The 19,899-nt window shown below is 36.1% G+C and overlaps 1 protein-coding gene across 2 annotated transcripts in view; it reads left to right on the top strand.

The window, feature by feature from the left end:
• The window catches only part of DCDC1 (doublecortin domain containing 1), a 491,420-nt gene that overhangs the window by 395,176 nt on the left and 76,345 nt on the right, over positions 1-19,899 (top strand). For both annotated transcript variants that reach the window (XM_047878425.1, XM_047878424.1), the window contains exons 21-22: positions 6,070-6,193; positions 18,285-18,466. In XM_047878425.1, the coding sequence (XP_047734381.1) occupies positions 6,070-6,193; positions 18,285-18,466 (306 nt within the window). The remainder of the gene's footprint in view (positions 1-6,069; positions 6,194-18,284; positions 18,467-19,899) is intronic.

Here is a 19,899-nt window from a genome sequence, read left to right as displayed (position 1 = left end):
ACGAATCGCTGTCTCCACCTAGTGTAGGCTTTCAGGAATTAAGATTCTGGGTCCGTAACAATGCTGTAAAGTTCTGATTTATGTTATGCACTTGTACAGTCATTACGGCTGGGCCTGCTGGTGCCATTACAGTTAAGGGTCTGTCAGCTCTTCATTTATAAGACAGAATATTAAGATGTCTATTGCTTTTACATAAAAAGTCATACTGTGCTGGAACTCTGAAATCTAATGGCCTTTGCTCTATGCGAATGTTTATTAACAATGTAGGTTGAACTTGATCAGCTCCTTTTAAAGACACTTTGTTGGGCTGAAGTTATATAGGAACTGCAACCAGAAGACTGAATGTTTTTCCTTGAAAGAACCTTAGAATTAAACTAAAAAATAAGTTTCTACCCATACATTCATACAAGTATGCTTCTGTAAATTATAAGCATATTGCATATTATGGTTGAAGTTTTATTTTTGAATCCTCACACTTGCAGATTAAGTCCTGTCCCAACCCCTTTGCCAAGATATTGTTTAAATTCAGTTTAGACTCTTTTATGAATAGATACCTGACCCAAGAGTATGGCTGGCTAAATATTTAAATTGCCTCTCCCTACGCCTTCCTTTGGAGTTTTCATTCTAGTCTCCTCGAAAACAATGCTGTCTGGGGCAGCATTTCTATATGCTAAGGTTTTATTAGGAAGTGCCATCCTAGGTCAGCAAAGTGGAAGGAAAATGAGAGTGTGGCAGGGATGGAGGGAAATAATGATACATACTCCTGTTCTCAGTCTTGAAGAAAGCTTTCCAGTACATCAGGGATTGCTTTTTAAAAACAGAGTTGGCTCCTATTGCAAAGTATGATCTATCTTACTCCAGAATGCCAGAGTTTACCTGTAATAAGAGTATCGGGCTTACCAGAGATTTAATACAGCATCCTCACTACTTCAGATATCTCCAGAGCCACTGAATGTACCAGGTTGTAACATCCAGGTGACAGGGAGGCTTGTACTACCACTTGTACCTGCTTCAGATTCCTGTTGTGCTGTGGACGCCTGTTGAAACTGACAACCTTCTGGGTTATCTGGTAAAAGGATCAGAGCAGTATTTTTCAAGTGTGGTACATGATGTTTCTAAAACCCATAAGAACCCATTAGTGCTGTGTCTTTTGTTGTTGTTGCTGTAGTAAGAGGTACAAAATGCAACAAATTAACATTTATCTTAGAGGAATATCCCTACATATATCAGACTAATGGACATCTAAAAACTCCATTGATGTAGCAAACCCTTATTGCCCACCCTCTGGCAAGGAAGAGGAGACTAACAATTTGGCTACTAATATAGGAGAAAACCAAGAGAATGTGATTTCATGGAAGTTAAGGGAAATCAAGTCAAGTGAAGAAAGTGTTTTCAGGGAAAAATGACCATTTGTTAGACATTGCTGTTCAGGTGTATCTTCAGAAATGACTTTTGCCTTTTGTAATGTGAAAATCCTAATGGGCAGTTTTATTGGGGTTTCAGAGATGAAAATCTAACTGGAATTGGTCTAAGAGAAAAGAAGAGAAGAGGAAATTAGTCTTTTAAGGAACTTTCTATAAAGGAACACAATGAAATAAGGCAATAACTGAAGGTGGTTGTGGGGTGTAGAGAAGGTTCTTTTCTTTCTTTCTTTCTTTCTTTCTTTCTTTCTTTCTTTCTTTCTCCTTCCTTCCTTCCTTCCTTCCTTCCTTCCTTCCTTTGTTTCTTTTTATTTTTTTCTATGTCAGACCTGGCAGATATTATGCATATGGAATGACCCAGAGGGCAGGAAAATTAATAGTGCAGGGCAGAAACAAAGTCCTAGATGAGAGAGGATAAGGATCTAGGCCACAGGCCACAGTTTTGGCCTTAGACTAGAGCCAAACAGCTCTACTCTAGCTAGTCTAGAGGGAGGGAGTCTGGAAGATTTGCTGATGGGAAGGTGAAGAAGGTCTCTTTTGAACACTTGTGTTTTGTCAGTGAAATAAGATCTCCAACAGCCCTGAGCAATGGATGACAGAGTGTGGGAGGTTTAATGAGAAGGAAATGGTGTGCTTCTCAGAGGCCTGGAGTCATAGGGCTAGAGGAAGGCAGTGGGATGCCCCAGAAGTCCTAAGGACCCACTTGAGGTTTGCGGTTGTACATTTAAAAATAGTGCTTGTCAACACTATTGGATCTGATGCTCCCTTTGTATAACAAATATTTTGTAATCCTAAAATATTATTTTACTATCCCAAAATACAATTTGTAGTTAAGATAGCCTAAGCACCAATATAATTTCCAAAGAAATGCCTGTCTAGTAACAATAACTATAGTAAAAGGAAAATAACTTAAAAATAAAAGTAATATATATTTCAATATAATTTCTCAGTACAGTGATACTAGATAACATGATTAAGTTTGCAGATTCTTGTTCCTATGCAAATACCAGCTAAATGTATGAACTATAAATGCCAAATGATACAGTTGTGTTATACTGGTGACTCAAAAGCCATGAATGTTAGTGTCATTAGTGATAGGATTTTTCCAAACGAGTAAATGACACATGAAGCATCAAAGTTACCCTCTTTGAGATATTTTTTTAAAGGTTTATTTATTTATTTTGAGAGAGACAGAGACAGCACAAGTTGGGTAGAGGCAGAGAGAGAGAGAGAGAGAGAGAGACCGAGAGAGACAGAGAATCCCAAACAAGCGCCACAGTGTCAGCCTGGAGCCCCATGCAGGGCTCAAATTCATGAAACCCTGAGATCATGACCTGAGCTGAAACAAAGAGTTGGACGCTTAACCGACTGAGACACTCAGGCACCCCTCCCTTTTTGAGATATTAGAGGGAGTTTCATTTCTAGAAAATTTGGTGTGTATTATAATCGAGCAAAAATACTTTATTATAAAATGTAGTTTGGTTTTAGGCACTTACAAATAGATATTGATCTAACATGAACATTCGGAGGGAAATTTGCAAGTGTAGAATGCAGGACAAACTTTCTTTGTGTAGGACTTTCCCACACTTTGAAGGACATTTGGTATTCTTGGTCCCCTGCCAGGTGAAATGACAGCAATGTCTTCCAATCATTGTGAGAACCAAAAAGTTCTTAAATTCTCAAAACTCTCTGTAATATATCCATACCACCTCCCGTTGTCATTGTTCTCTGTTGATCTATTGCGATTCCATGAATGGAATCTTTAATGTGTTTTCTCTAGCCACTGTCGACTATTAAGGTATAGGCTTTCAGTATGTAGAGAATTGGACCAGGGTTGGTTTCTATTTTTTAAAACTTGAGTACAAAAAAAGGAAGAGTAGGGCAATGAGTCAGGACAAGAGCATGACCGTAATGCTGGATCATGAATTCTAGCTCAGTATAGAGGGAAGAGTGGACTTGGTAGGGAGGTATGGAATGTGACAAGGTGATAGAAAAAATGGTTTGGAACATTTAGTAGAGTGAAGAATTTTTAGAGTGGGCTACTTAAATATGTGAACTAGAGAAAATGAGATGGTGGTGAGAAGGTGGGTTTCTTGCACTTAAAATTTTAGCAGTGGTACTGTTATTTGTAATGACCAGTTTAAGGCTGTATCCATGGGAAGGGTAGCTGGTGTGAGATGGAGTTAAGATTATTGGAGGCACTGAGAGGCCAGGGGGGATTGTCTACTTAAATATTTAAAAGATGTTGAATGATTACCAGAACAGAGGGGGAAAGAACAAAAGCAATCCAGGATGGTAAAATCTTTAATAAATGAGCAGGAAGGGTACAGAGGAACTGATATGAATGCAACAAGGAAGGCTAATAGGTGCTCTGGTTTATTGGAATGTGCTTCAAAGCAAAGACCTTTGGAGGAGGATGCAGGAACAATAGTCTGGAAGTGGTGACGAGGAGCAAGAAAGAGAGCTTCCACACACACCTCCAGATAATTTAGTTTTCCTTTAGCATAAGAATCAAAATTTGTTTTTTATTTTTATTTTTAAAGTTTATTTATTTATTTTGAGAGAGAGAGAGAGAGAGAGAGAGAGAGAGAGAGAGCACAAGCAGGGAAGGGGAGAGAGAGAGGGAGAGAGAGAATGGTTCTCAGGAATTGTGATATCATGACCTGAGTCAAAGCCAAGAGTCAGATGCTTATCTGACTGAGCCACCCTGGCTCCCCTAGAGAGATTTTCAATAGAAGCAGATCTTTAGGAGATTGCCAGGTATTCAGAAAAATAAAAATCGATGTGAACTAATTATGTGTTCCTGTCATTTTCACCAGCAACAGCAGGAGTTTACTACCTTCCGATGTTACTCATTTTCCTATAGTTCAAATATGTTGTCTAAAAGAATGAGCTTTCCGTTTCCCCTTAGACTTCATTTCAAGTGGTTGGGTATTTATTGTATGTAGCTAACATTCTGGGGGCATCAAACTAAAACATGATTTCACTGAGAAATATAACACAGGGGCTATATGCCCTGGCTTCTAAGAGCCTTCAACTTGGTTCCACCTGGTTCCATGTTGGTAAGGAACAGGTCTTTCCTGCCACCCCACCCCTCACCATCAGGCCCCAAGAATTTCCATCAATCTTATGGGAAATCTGGGCCCTTGAACATAAGATTGAGTACTGCAGTTGGTTCTGATGGGGACGGGCCATTTCAGAAAACTTTTAAGCTCAGATGACCATCACATGTGCTCAAAAAGTGTAGGTGATGGGCTGCTTCTTGTATTCTCATTCATTAATCAGTGATTTGTTATTTTAATAAATGTCCATCATTTTATTTCTAGACTCGGTATGACTTAGCTATAGTGATTATTCTCTTGCCATAGTGTTAAATTTTATTGGCTAATATTGATTTAGAAATTTTACCTCTTTAAGTAAAATTGCTGTATTACTTCTTAATTACCAGTGGTGGACTGTATTATGAAGCTTATCTCTCCTTCGTGGAATAAATGAACTAGTTTTCTCTATCTTTATGATTTAAAATATTTAATATAGCATGAAAATGATCTGTTCCATGACCTGTGGAGTTATGCAAGCAAGAGCATGCTCTGTATTTTCTGTTTCAAGTCTATGAGTTTTTTTTTTTAATTTTATTTATTTCATCAGAATTTTTGCGTTTATTAAACTACACATGCATAATATATTCTTTAAGCCCTTTCTATGCTAAATATTTAGCTCAGTTTTCCTGTTTGGATTGTATTATATTAATCTAGTTTTATTTGCAAGAGATTTGCTATTTTACTTTTATTTCAAAAACTTTTTTTTGAATCATTCTACTGATGTTCTGTTTTTTAATTTATTTATTTCTATTTAAATATTATTTCCTTTCATGTATTTTCCATGGGACAATTTTATATATATATTAAAATAATTGACTTGAATATTTATTAGTTCTTCTCAATTTTGCTTTTAATAAAAAAGCACCTAACATCATAAGTTAACCTTGATCTCATGACCCACTATGAAATCACGACCTGAGTGGAAATCAAGACTCAGACACTTAACCAACTGAGCCATCTAGGTGCCTCTAAAATTTTTACATTGTTAGTACATGGCAAATATTACAAATGTTCCAAGAATTGTTGAGAAAGAGGTATTTTCTGTTGGTAGGCTACAATGTATATAAACAAATGGTCATACTTAACATTTATTGGTTTTATCAGTCAGATATTTAATGTCCTTATGTGTTACTCTAGAAAAACTTTCCTGGTGGTTTATAATCTGTTGGTCTTGTAATGATGTCTCTCACAATAATTGTGTTTATGTCAGTTTCTCTTTGAATGTCTCTACAAAGCTTTGCTTGATTTTTTCTGTCAGTATTATTTTGTTATTTATGTCATTGCTATTATAAAATGGTTATTTACTTTGACTTTTCTTCAAATTCCACTGTCAGTTATAACACTGCCAATGTTTCCTTATTTAAAAAAAATTATTCTTTCATTTTAAAATGGCTTTTTTGTATGTCTCTTGTACACAGCAAATGATCAGATTTGGGTTGTTAATTCAAACTGAACTTTGCCTAGTACATAGTAAGAAGTACTCAATAAATATTTTAAAATCATATTTAATCTTACTAAATTCCTTTTTGTCTCTTATTTTGTTTTAGGTGGGCCATAAAACATGAAGGGACTAATAAACCGGGCCAGTGGAAACATTCCAGAGTTGAAAATCCTCTCTGGAACAAGCTTACCTACATGTGGCCAGTTCTTCCCAGTGGCCAACTTAATAAGGTTGTATTTAGTATAAGACGTGGTTGTTAAGATTTACTTCTAGTCCCAACATGTGGTCAATTTTTCTGAAAATTTCCATGAAACTTGAATTACAGTTGTTAGGTGCAAGAGATCAATTAATTCTGTTGTTCTACCAATTCATTAGAAAGATGTGTCTGAGTCTTTCTTTATTGAAATGAATTTAGTTCATCTTGTACTCCGTCAAGTTTTTCTTTATGTATTGTGAAATTTGGCTCTTAGAAACACACATATTTGGAAATATTATTTCTCTCTCATGGATTGAAACTTTTATCATTCAGTAAAGATTCTCCCTAGCTCTAGTAAAAATCTCAATTATGCAATATTAATAGAAATTTCCCAGCTAATTATTATTTTTTTTATTTTTACTTGCTTAATATATCTTCTTTCATTTCTTTTACTTTCTCTATTTGTATATTCTGTTTTAGGAAGTTCCTTGGTATACAGTTAATATGAAAACAATTATCTGACAATCTTTAAACTAAAAGATTTGGTCTTTTCTATTTTTTGTCACAACAGATATTTTTGGATTATTATTTTCTTTCTATATGTCCTGGTTTTCTTATGTTTCATTTTTTCTCCATTTTTATGTTCTTTTAGATTGACTTTTTTTTCTCATTACATTTCCCCCTAGTAGAGTTTGGAAATTATACACTCCATTTCCATTCTTTTGTGTTATTACTCTGAATGTTTAAGCTTGCATAAGTAAGTGATCAAAATCTAAAGTAAACAAATATATTTACTCTTCTCCCAAATAATTGAGAACATTAGAATACCTTAACTTCAGTCACACAATTAGTAACATATGCTATTATTGCCATGAAATTTATCTTAAAAAAATTTTTTTAGGGGAGCCTGGGTGGCTCAGTCGGTTGAGCGTCCGACTTTGGCTCAGGTCATGATCTCACAGTCTGTGAGTTCGAGCCCCGCATTGGACTCTGTGCTGACAGCTCAGAGCCTGGAGCCTGCTTTGGATTCTGTGTCTCCTTCTCTCTCTTCCCTTCCCCTACTCATGCTCTGTCTCTCTCTCTGTCAAAAATAAACAAACATTAAAAAAAAGTTTTTTTTAATTTTTTTTAACATTTATTCATTTTTGAGAGACAGAGCATGAGGGGAGGGGCAGAGAGAGAGGGAGACACAGAATCCAAAGCAGTCTCCAGGCTCTGAGCTGTCAGCACAGCTCTGAGAGCTCAGAGTGCTGACAGTTCAGAGCCTGATGCAGGGCTCAAACCCATGAGCCCTGAGATCATGGCCTGAGCTGAAGTTGGACGCTTAACTGACTGAGCCACCTAGACTTCCCTGAAATTTATCTTTTTAAAAATTTCCCCAAAATTTTAAATTCTTATATGTAGCAAATATTTATTTAGATTTAGCCCCATTCCTTCCCCCTCTTTATTGTTATAATTCCTTCTTCTATCTCAGTCCTTCCACCTGTGATTACTTTTCTTCTATCTAGCATACCCTTCTTTAAGTTATTGGTAACAAACTCTTTTCGTTTTTACTTATCTGAAAATGTCTTTCTTTTGCCCTCCTTTATATAAGGTATTTTCACTTAGTGAATGGAAGATGTCATCACTGACTTCTACCTTCCATTGTTGTTACTGAGCAGCCATCTATCTTTCTAAATGTTAATCCCTTGAAGGTAATCTTTTCTCTGGCTACTTTTAGTATCTTTCCTTTTCTTTGATATTTTTCAGCTTCACCACAAAATTTCTAAGGGAGGATTGCTTTTTATTTTTCCTGCTTGGGGTTCTTGAATCTGTGGATTCGTACCGTGCATCATTCCTGGAAATTTATCACCCATTGTCAAATAGTCTCTGTCCTATATCCCTTCATTCCATTCTTTACAGAAAACCCTGATTAGGTGTGAGCTAGAGCTTCTGATTTTGACCTCCATGCCTCCTAATCTCTCTTTTGTATTTCTCATGTCTTTGTCTCTTTATGGTACATTTTTGCATTGTGTTCTTAGGCATTTTTCTTTCAGATAATTAATTTTCTCTTCATCTTTATCTCATGTATTTTAAAGTACAAGTGAGGGTCAACCTGTGTGGTATGAATTCTCAGTGAAGATTATTTTTCTCTTCTACACAGAGAAAATGTTTGAAATAATCTATTTTACTTGCAGCCACCTGGAGGGTATCATTTCTGGTTTGCCTTTTCAATGATATTTAACTCATCGTGACTCTTGTTTTATGAGGGGAGAGAGTTTTCTGTTAGACTTCCCACTTTGGGTAGGCCTTGATATTTGTCTCTTGTGTCCTTCCCCTGCAAGACAATGGAAGGGTGTGTCAAATTCATTGGGGTGTGTCAAATTTCCTAAAAATAAAATCCAGTTTCAGCATTTTGTTTACCTCTCTGGGTCCCTAGTATATTTTGCTTTATCCTCATGTCATTGATACACTCTAAAGATTTTTAGAACTATATTCTCTTGAATTTTTTAGTTGTTTTGTCATGCTTTCTGATTTCAATCAAGTTTTCTCTTTCCCTTAAGTCACAGTTTCCTATGCCTCCTCACTGATTAAATGAGTCTCAGCACTTTAGGAAAAAGACAGATGGAGTCTGAAGCCAAGAAGTCATTTACTTAGGCCCCAAAGATATTCTTATATTTAGACGTTCTTATATTTAGTAGTGAAGCAGCAGTCTAGATATGAGTTTTGTTAAGTGGGAAAGAAGTTCTTCCAAATACCAGAGGCTGTGGGTTGGGCAGCCTGAGTCAGTGACTAGGTAAACTATGTGTCTAAGACTCGTGTTTGCAGCACTAGTGAGAGCCAACATGGAGCCGAGGGCAGAGAGGTGGCACAGAGAGACCAATGGGCCCAGAATAAGCCAAGGAAAAAAACTGGGAATTGTACCAACTCACCAATTCTAGATTTTTCTCCAGAGGTTCAGGAAAAACAGAGGCTAAAACCCAGAGAGGAGACAGGATAACATACCCCTCAACTGATGGTGTTCAGATGCCAGCAGGTTGTCCAGTGGCCAAAGAGCACAAGAGGCCAATACACAGACGCCTCTGAGGATCAAGGCTGCGTACTCACCTGTAGACTATGGACCCCTATCCCAATGGTATACAGTTTATAGAATTTTCATCTACCTGAAACCACACTGAGGAAGGGGAAGGGAAAGGTATATCTCTGAAAGGAAACAACAGTTCTGGTAAAAATTTGAAACTTCAGTTTGGTTGAATATGTATAGAAAGGACACAGCTAAAAACAAAAACCAAAAAAGCTGTTTTAAACTGGCAGAAATTGGAACACCTCTAATTGGAATATCAAGCTTCCTACCACCCAGTGGGGTGGGAGGTGAACAGAGATGCCTCACAAGGAAGTGTTCTTTTGTAGGAAAAGAGAGAAAATTATAATAATTTCAAATTTCACAGCTATTGTGCCTACATCTTTAACTTCAGTATATAAGTAAAATAATTCAGTTAATTAATTAATTGATTTAAATGATGCATGGTAATTATATTAGGAAACCTAAGTTAACCCCGTTCCTTTAAAATTTACCATTAAAAAATGCATTTTTGTGAATGGTCTGAGATTTGACAGCTACATGGTCTTAGGAATAAAAATGGACTACTGAAAAGTTCTCTAGCCATTCAAATAGAATAATAGCATTTGGGTGGAGAGATAAGACTGTACCCCAACAAAACTCTGGTCCTCACTGATAAACCAAAAGGAAAGGACTAAGGCATTAAATTAGCTAAAATAAGACAAATTGACCGTGTATTTCAAAATGACTCAGCCTAAGAGTACTCTTAGTTCTTGCAATGTTTGAGAAAGAGAAGAAAACACTTACCAGGCAGGGAACTTTAAAAGTTCTTACTCAAATTAAATATAATCTGTTTTATATGGAGGAGTTCGAACTCACAAACTCATGAACTGTGAGATCATGACCTCAGCTGAAGTCAGACACTTAACCGACTGAGCCACCCATGCACCTCAGGATATCAGTACTCTTAAGATATGTTAAAACCTATCTATAAAATTATTCTGTGACTAAATTCACTGGAATAATTTATCGGAACTCAAGCTATTTTCTTATCCCTTGGGAAAAAAGTTGTAAATTGAGAAGTTGTATTTTTAAACACTGAAAGGTAAGGAGCAATGGATTTTCATATTCAAGGATGAAATTGTTGGAAAAGTGAGATTAAAGAGACTTAAGATTTTGGAATGGGCCACTGGATAGTGATTTTTAGATCCCAAATTATTAAAATGTAACTATTAGAAGAGCCCATTTTAAACAAAATAGTGAAAAGTAAACATTTTATTAATTTGTTAAGACATTAAAAAGGGGAAGTGTAAGAAGGCCCAGGCCAGGGAATTGAAGAATCCATTAGTTTATTATTAATAACACATAGATGAAGGAGGACCAGTATGATTAAGAAATTTAGATAACTAGTTAAGAGTTGGACTTTCCAAAGAAGCACAGCCTCTCTCTTGTCATGAGAGAGAGGTGAAAGAGAAAAAGCAGAATTATCAGCATAAGTGAGCACCGAGACCCATCTCCTGACAATGCAGCAACAGCATGGAATATTGTGAACACAGAGAAGACCAGTAAAGAAATGAATGGGAACATAAGAATTCCAATGGAGAAAATGTTGGGGAGGAAATAGCTCTCCATGCTTATTAGTTAATTATACATGTTTTGTTGTTCTTCAAGATAATATTACGTTTCTTTGGGTTGTGTTCCATGGTGTCCCATAGAGAAGACCCTTGGGCTTACTTCACTTAACTGAAAAGCAAAGGAAGCTGTCTGAAGTCAGCAATTGGTTGGTACTGTGGGGCTACAGTTGCTGTCTGTAGCAATTTAGGAGCTTAGGAACTTTTTTAAACTTTTAGTTTAATTCCAGTTAACATACAGTGTAATATTAGTGTTAGGTGTACAACATAGTGATTCAGCAATTTCACACATCACCCTGTGTGCATCATGACAAGTGCACTCCTTAATCCCCATCACCTATTACCACCCCCCCCCCACCCCTCTGCTGACCATCCATTTGTTTTCTATCATTAAGAGTCTGTCCCTTTTTTTTTTAACTTTTTTTTTTAACGTTTATTTATTTTTGAGACAGAGAGAGACAGAGCACGAACGGGGGAGGGGCAGAGAGAGAAGGAAACACAGAATCGGAAGCAGGCTCCAGGCTCTGAGCCATCAGCCCAGAGCCCAATGTGGGGCTTGAACTCACGGACCGCGAGATCGCGACCTGAGCTGAAGTCGGACGCTTAACCGACTGAGCCACCCAGGTGCCCCAACAGTCTGTCTCTTGATTTCTCTCTCTCTCTCATTTGTTTTGTTTCTTAAATTCCACATATGAATGAATTCATATGGTATTTGTCTTTCTCTGACTGACTTATTTAGCTTAGTGTTATACTCTCTAGCTCCACCCATGTGGTTGCAAATGGCAAGATTTCATTATTTTTTATGGGTGAATAATATTCCATTATATATACATATGTGTGTGTATACATATATATACATATGTATATATATGTATACACACACACACACACACACACACATACACACACACACCACATCTTTGCTTCCCAACATCTTTTTTATCCACTCATCAATTGATGGATACTTGGCCTGCTTCCATATCTTGGCTATTTTAAATAATGCTGCTATAAACATAAGGGTGCATGTATCCCTTGGAACTGATGGGTTTTTTTTTTGTATTCTTTGGGTAAATACCCAGTACTGTGATTGCAGGATTGTAGGGTAGTTCAATTTTCAACTTTCTGAGGAATCTCCATCCTGTTTCCCAGGGTGACTGCACCAGTTTGTATTCCTACCAACAGTGCAAGAGGATTCTTTCTCTCTCCACATCCTTGCCAACACCCGTTGTTTCCTGTGTTGTTGATTTTAGCTGTTTTGACAGGCATAAGGTGATGTCTCATTGTAGTTTTGATTTGCATTTCCCTAATGATAAGTGATGATGATCATCTTTTCACGTGTCTGTTGGCCATCTGTACGTCTTCTTTGGAGAAATGTCTGTTTATGTCTTCTGCCGACTTTTGAATTGGATTATTTGGTTTTTAGGGTGTTAAGTTTTAGAAGTTCTTTGTATAGTTTGGATACTAACCCTTTATTGATATGTCATTTACAAATATCTTCTCCCATTCCTTAGGTTGCCTTCCAGTTTTGTTGATTTTTTTTCCACTGTGCAGAAGCTTTTTATTTGATGTAGTCCCAATAATTATTTTTGCTTTTGTTTCTCTTGCCTCAGGAGACATTTTGAGAAAAAAATTGCTATAGCCAATGTCAGAGAAGTTACTGCCTGTGTTCTCTTCTAGGGTTTCTATGGTTTCAGGTCTCACATTTATGTCTTTAATCCATTTTGACTTCATTTTTATGTATGGTATAAGAAAGTGGTCCAGTTTCATTCTTTTGCATGTTGCCGTCCAGTTTTTTCAACACCATGTGTTAAAGAGACAGTTGTTGTCCCTTTGGATACTTTTTCCTGCTTTGTTGAGGATTAATTGACCATATAATTGAGGGTTTACTTCTGGGTTTTCTATTCTATTCCATTGATCTATGTATCTATCTTTGTGCCAGTACCATACTGTTTTGATCACTACAGCTTTGTAACATAACTTGAAGCTTGGAATTGTATACCTCCAGCTTTGCTTTTCTTTTTAAAGATTGCTCTGGCTATTTGGGATATTTTGTGGTTCCATACAAATTTTAGGAATATTTTTTTCTAGTTCTGTGAAAAATGCTATTGGTATTTTGATAGGGATTGCATTACATGTGCAGATTGCTTTAGGTAGTATAGACATTTTAGCAATATTTGTTCTTCCAATCCATAAGCATGGGATGTCTTTCCATTTCTCTGTGTCATATTCAATTTCTTTCATTATTGTTTTATAGATTTCAGAGTACAGGTCTTTCACCCATTTAGTTAGGTTTATTCCTAGGTATCTTATTATTTTGGTGCATTTGTAAATAGAATCATTTTTTTTTTAAATTTCTCTCTCTGATGCTTAATTATTGGTGTATAGAAATACAACTGATTTCTGTACATTGATTTTTGTACCCTCTGACTTTACTGAATTTGTTTATCAGTTCTAGCGGGCTTTTTTGGTGGAGTATTTCAGGTTCTCTATCTATAGTATCATGTCACCTGCAAATAGTGGAAATCTTACTTCTTCCTTACTCATTTGGATGACTTTTATTTCTTTTTGTTGTCTAATTGCTGTGGCCAGGACTTCCAGTCAATGTGACAGTAATGAGAAGATTATTCTCCCTCATCTCTCCCATTTCATGATCATTTATGTCTAAAACTCGTGTAAATGTTGATTTGCTCTGAATTGCCTAAGATCTTTGTTGTAAAATAATTACAGGTAAGTTCTGAACTTCTTTTTTTTTTTCACTTTTAGAGAGAGAGTCAGAGAGTGCTCACATGTGTACCTGCGCACACAAGCAAGGGAGGGGCAGAGGGAGGGAGAAAGAGAATTTTAAGCAGGCTCCACACCCAGAAGGGAGCCCATTGAGGGGCACAATCTCATGACCAGCCCTGAGATCATGACCTGAGCCAAAATCAAGAGTTGGACACTCAACCATCTGAGCTACCAGGTGCCCCAGTCCTGAATTTACTTCTTAAAGAAATTATGTAACTTCACTCTCACCATCCCTCACATTAAGTGAAATGTTTATATAATAGGAATGCCTCAAATGAAACTACACAATGAGTTTGTCATAACATATTTCTTTTCAGTAACTGTAGTAAGGGAGAACAGCCCCATGTTCCTCCATTGATGATAGATACATATCTTTATATACACCTTATAGTCTGTCCTTTGCTTTTAAATTCCATGGAGGTAAAATGCCCTCAATGAAGGTCAGGAATACAGAAAAACTTTATTAATTCAAAGTTTGTTTGTTTAGAGGGGTGATGAGTTAGCCTCATTGTATGCCATCATTATAAACATATTTACTAAACAAAATATTATATTACAATATAACGGAAAAAAGACTAAACTGAAAAGCACTCTACTCATGAGACTTTGAACATTTATTTACACTGTGTTTATCCTAATTAAATGCAATTCATTTTATTTATTCACTCATTTCGCAAATTAGAGCATTATAATAAGATACTGTTTCAGAATATTTAATTTTCACATCCTTCAGATTTTGTTTATAACATTTAAAGCACACTTTTGAACTATGTGTTTGTTCAATATATTTGCAAGATTCTAAATATTTTTCAAGAGAATATAAATTAGTAAATTTTCCTTATTATACTAGCTTTTAAAAACTGGTTTCTTTTCCATAAACTAAAGGCCATGCATTTTGGTCTGTATTATTCTCACATGCCAGCATGTCTCCCCAACACACCTGGATCTTAGACACTGCTAGGATTCTAAGGCCACATCTGTAGTGATTGTTTGAGCTTTCTGCCTGCCTATCATGCCTGCCTTTCATGCCTGCCTTTCTACCTGCCTTTGGGTATTGGTACCCATATCCCCTTTAGGAAACTTCTTCCATTAATAGTTCATGCGGATTATGGTCTCATTGCTTGGGTTCCTCAGAAAGCAGAATCTGACGCAAATGGCTTCTATGCTACTATCTCGTTAGGATGTGCGATCCCAGGGACAAGCAGGGAAGGAAGGAGAGCCAATAAGTGATGTGCTTTCAAGCTGTCTTTCAATAAGCCATTTAAACAGTGATTTTAGGAGAGTCTCTCCTGCAGGAGAAAAAAGAAAGAATTGATCCATTAACTTCCATCTCATTTGGGTCAAAGGTTTGCCCCAAGTTCACACAGCGAGAATGATGGCTCAAAAATTCAAATTCAGGAAGTCTGACTCCAGAGCCCAAGCTCTTAGCCACTTCACGAGATGCTCTTCTGAATGTTAGTGATAAGAACTAAGAAGAAAATAGAAGCAAGAATAGAGGATAGAGAATGTTGGTGGTGGTGGGTGGGGGGGGAGGTGAGGCAGGACAGGGTTTGGAAATTTCTGATTGCCTTGAGAAGCCTTTATTGAGGTGATACTTGAGTAATGACCTGAAGAACAAACAGCTCCCTAGGGTAAGAACATGCCAAGAAATGCAAAGAGCCTGCAATGGTGTCTTTCAGGAACAATGAGGTAAATATGGCAGCAGTATTTGTGAGGGGGAGAGCAGTGGGAGATAAGGTCAGATGGGGTGGAGATCATGCAGAGTCTCGTAAGCCATTTGAAAATCTTTGACTCTTACTGAGATGGGAGGGTGTGGAACAGAGGAGTTAGAGGAGTGATGTGCTCTGACTTGAGTATAACAGGATCATTATAATAATGGAACAAAAGGGGGATAAGATGGAAGCAAGAGTAAGCAGAAGAGTTTTGCAATTTGTAGGTAAGAGAAACTAGTGAACCAGTACTGTGGGAGTGGAGGTGTTAAGAGTAGAACAGTCCTAGATATATTTTGAAAGTAGAAGCAAGTTTTGCTGATGGATTAAGTTAAAAATAAATAAATAAATAATTAGAAAAGGCCCAATATTGGGAAATTTAGATAGACATTTTAATTAACTCATGGGATAAAGAAGAAATCATGATGAAAAATTAAAAAAGAAATACTGTATTTAAGAACCAAAACAAAATGTGTGAGATGTAGCTGAAGTGTACTTGAAGGAAATGTGCAACCTTAAATACTTAAATTGAAAAAAGAAGAGAGGCTAAAAATTAATGAGATAAGCTTCCAGTTTGAAAAGTCAGGAATATAATAGCAAAACAAACTCAAAGAATTAGAAGGAAAGACATCGAAAGTTATAAGAGCAGAAATTGATACAATACATACAAAACAAATCAACAAAGTCAAAAATTTGTTGCTTTGATATACCTGGCCAAACTGATTAAGAAAAAATAGTAAAGGTACATAATATTAGAAATAAAGGAAAGATACTGAGAGATTAAGGAGATAATAAGAGGATAGTATAAGTAACTTAATGCTAATAAATATTATAACTTAGATAAACAGAATGGTCAATGTCCTGCACAGAAGTAACTTAGAATGGAGTCAAGAAGAAGCAAAAAGCCTGAATAATCCAATAATTGTGGAAGAAATAGAATCAATAGTTAAAATCTCCCCACCAAGAGAACACCAATACCAAGTAGATTTATTGTCAGATAAAAAAGAAGTAACACTGTCTAACTCATTTCATGAGGTTGGGATAAACTTAATACCAAAACTCGACAAAGTTAGTATAAGAAAACTACACATTAATTTCATTTATGAACATACATGCAAAAATCCTAACGTAAACACTAGCAAATTGAATTTAGTAATCTGTAAAAAAAGATAAGACACTGTGACCAATTTAGATTGATCCACGAATGCAATATTAGTTTAAAATTTCAAAAAATTAGGGATGGCTGGGTGGCTCAGTCAGTTAAGCCTCTGACTTCAGTTCAGGTCATGATCTCCCAGTTAGTGAGTTCAAGCCCTGCGTCGGGCTCTGTGCTGACAGCATGTGAGTGTGGGGCCTGCTTCGGATTCTGTGTCTCTCTCTTCCCTTCCCCCATTCATGCTCTCTTTCTCTCTCAAAAATTAAATATTAAAGAAAAAAATTTTTAAATTAATTAATGTAATTAACACAGAGCCAATGAAAGGACAAATAATCATACAAACACATCTCAACAAATGCAGATAAAAAGATTTTTATATGACTCAATGGACATTCACAAAAAAAATCTTACCAAAATGGGATTGATAGGAAGTTATGCAGAGCATTAATATCCCACATAGACTTTTAGAAAACTAAGCAAGCTGATTCATAAATACATATGAAATATTAAAGGGCCAACAGAAGCCAATTTCCAAAGAATAATAACAAGGTGAGGGTAGTTGCCCTGTCAAATATCAAAACTTATCAAATATAAAGCTGTTGTAATCAAGGCAGTAGAGTCTTGTATAAGGATAGGGAAATCAACAATTGAAGAGAATAGAACACATAGAAACAGATGCACACTTAAATGGAATTGAGGTATTTTACAGGATGGTCATTGCAGATTAATGGGGGATTAATTGCTGCCAGGACAATTATTTATGCAGATAGGGAAAAAAATGAAAGAATTTAGACCTTGCCTAACAACATCATCTCTGATCATCTGTCCCCCTGTTTACTCTTCTTCCACAAAAGTTTATTTTTGTGACTAGCCATACCATCCACCCAGTTGCTCAAACTACAAACCTGGGAGAAATCCTTGCCTCTTTTTACCACCCAAATAGCATGTTCTGTTAATCCTTAAGTCTCTTACCTACACTATGCCCTGTCTTTTTACCCATCCTTTACTGCACTAACTCCAACTGAAGCTTCAGATCTGCTACACTGCATTTTTAAGGTAGGTTCTCCTCCTGTGTGGTCCCATCACACCCAGTTCTCTGTTGCGGTTGTACACACACTATTGTAATTGCCAGTTTATTTCTAGGTAACTTTTTGAGGCCATGCTGGAAATTCCTTGAGGAAGAGTATTCTGTCTTGTGCAGTTTTATTTCCAGTGCCTCCTACTGTGCCTGGAATATAGTAAGCCATCAATCAATATTTAGAAAATGCATGAATTAATAAATAAATAAATGAATAAACGATACAAAGTAAGTGAGTTTGGCAACTGAAACATCTGAAATTTGTCTAAGTTCTTTTGTCCTCTCATTCTGGTTTTTGGAGAGCTCCTCAAATATGTTCTTTTTGCCAAATAGATCTAGCTTAAGAGGATACTATCTCAGACTATTGTGAAACCACTCTTCGCACATTCTTCACATCGATTAAAGATACTTCACACACAAGCAAAAAGCATCCAGTTAATTCAGTTTTATCTTTTTAGAATGATGTTTCTCCCAGAAGAACTAAGTCCTCTATGCTGTGACACAACACAGGTTGTACGCACATTTTTAAACTGCTCATCTTAAAATGTTTCCTCTCTAATTAAGTAAAACATCACTTGGAATTGTCTGAAACATCTTAGGTGGCCAATACATTTTCTGATGTATGAACAAAAAAATTAAAGGTATAAGTTGTGTGTTTAAATTTTTTTTATATCTAGAAATGACTCTTCTTACTTATTATCACATTCTTTGTCATTTTTTTCTGAAGGAGTTTGATTGGCCAATAGAAGGATTGCTGATTCCAAACAGTCCTCCCATGAAGAAATCCATCTGTAAGACCCCAGGGCCACCTGTCCCTGTGAGGCTGAGAGTTTTGCGGAATGGAGACAAGAATAAAAACAGAGCCATTGTTCTAATCAGTCCAGATGTCTCACCTGGACGGAAAATTCTGTAAGAACAACTTATTCATACTTCTTGTTTCTAATTTCTACAAATTTTTGTCTTCATTGTGTATGCTTTTCTGGGAGAATTCTGTGTTTTTGCTTGTTTATTTATAAAAAGCAATCTGGGTCGTATCTTTTTATTATTTCGTATACATTTATAAATAAAGATTTAACTTTTACAGACATTAATTTTTAAAGCAGTTTTTAAAAATATTTATTTTTGTGTGTGAGAGAGAGAGAAAGAGAGAGAGAATGAGTGGGGGAGGGGCAGAGAGAGAAGGGAACAGAGGATCTGAGGCTGGCCCTGCGCTGGACAACTAAGAGCCCATGAGGGGCTTGAACTCATGAACTGTGAGAACTCATGAACTTGAGCTCATGAACTTGAGCTGAAGTCAGATGCTCAACCAACTGAGCCATACAGGCACCCATGTTTATTTTTAAAAAGGGTTCTCATGTTGATATTTGGAGATGAAAATAGAGACTAAGAATTAGTTAAATTTTGTTGGGAATTTAACCCTACTGATTTAGGCTAAGCACAGGAGAGAAGAATCAGAAATGAGTAATTCTGATCAAAAAAAGTTGTAGAATCAATGTCCATTTTGAATTAGCACTTTTGTTTTATTAATGTATCTCAAAATAACTGAGTTCATAAATGGCTTCTTAAACAAAATTGTGTAATTCCTTTTTAAATTATTATTGTACATTATTATTTACATTAAGATTTCTGGCATATTTAACATACAAATATAGTTCTCAAAATATAGCTTCATATAATTTATATCTCTGCCTTAGAATACCATTTTAAAAGCTTATCATCCTAGAAAAACATTGATCTGCAATTTAGCTTATGTTAAAAGATTGGAATAAAATCTCATACAGCCAATATTTCTCCAACATTGGAGAAAAATCACCTGCTGTATTTTCATTATGTTTTATGACAAAAGAAATCTCAGACCAGTGCAAAGCTGCGATGTAAAGAATGAGTTAAATACATTGTTTCTCATATTATTAGCAGTGATTTTACCTCTTGACCTTTCTTTTGAGATGTTTAGAATATTTGAGGCTGCTGATAATCATTTAATATTACTTCCTTCACATTGATTAAATATACTTCATACACCGCTGAACAATGAGTAACATTCAGTTCGGCTGTCCACTGAACTGCCTGTAAAGATGATAAAGTAAAAAATTAATCTTCAAAGTAAAGTCAAGCCTGAAATTGAAATCTTTGACGCATACACTTCATAATTAGCTCATTCAGCTAGATGTAAAATGTGAGGGTAATGCCCTTAAAGTAGTATATGACTTTTTTTAAACATCCAAAGTTAACAAATAATTTTTGTCCCTTCCTGCGTTTATCTTTCTACACTATATCCTTCAGTGTGGCTCAAAACTATATACAGATTTTATCTTTTCACATTAATGTTTTAAAATGCATAG

Source organism: Prionailurus viverrinus, chromosome D1 (genome assembly GCF_022837055.1).
Source record: "Prionailurus viverrinus isolate Anna chromosome D1, UM_Priviv_1.0, whole genome shotgun sequence".
Classification (NCBI taxonomy): domain Eukaryota; kingdom Metazoa; phylum Chordata; class Mammalia; order Carnivora; family Felidae; genus Prionailurus; species Prionailurus viverrinus.
The sequence above is the reverse complement of the archived record's forward strand: the minus strand, read 5'-3'. Positions and strand labels throughout refer to the sequence as shown.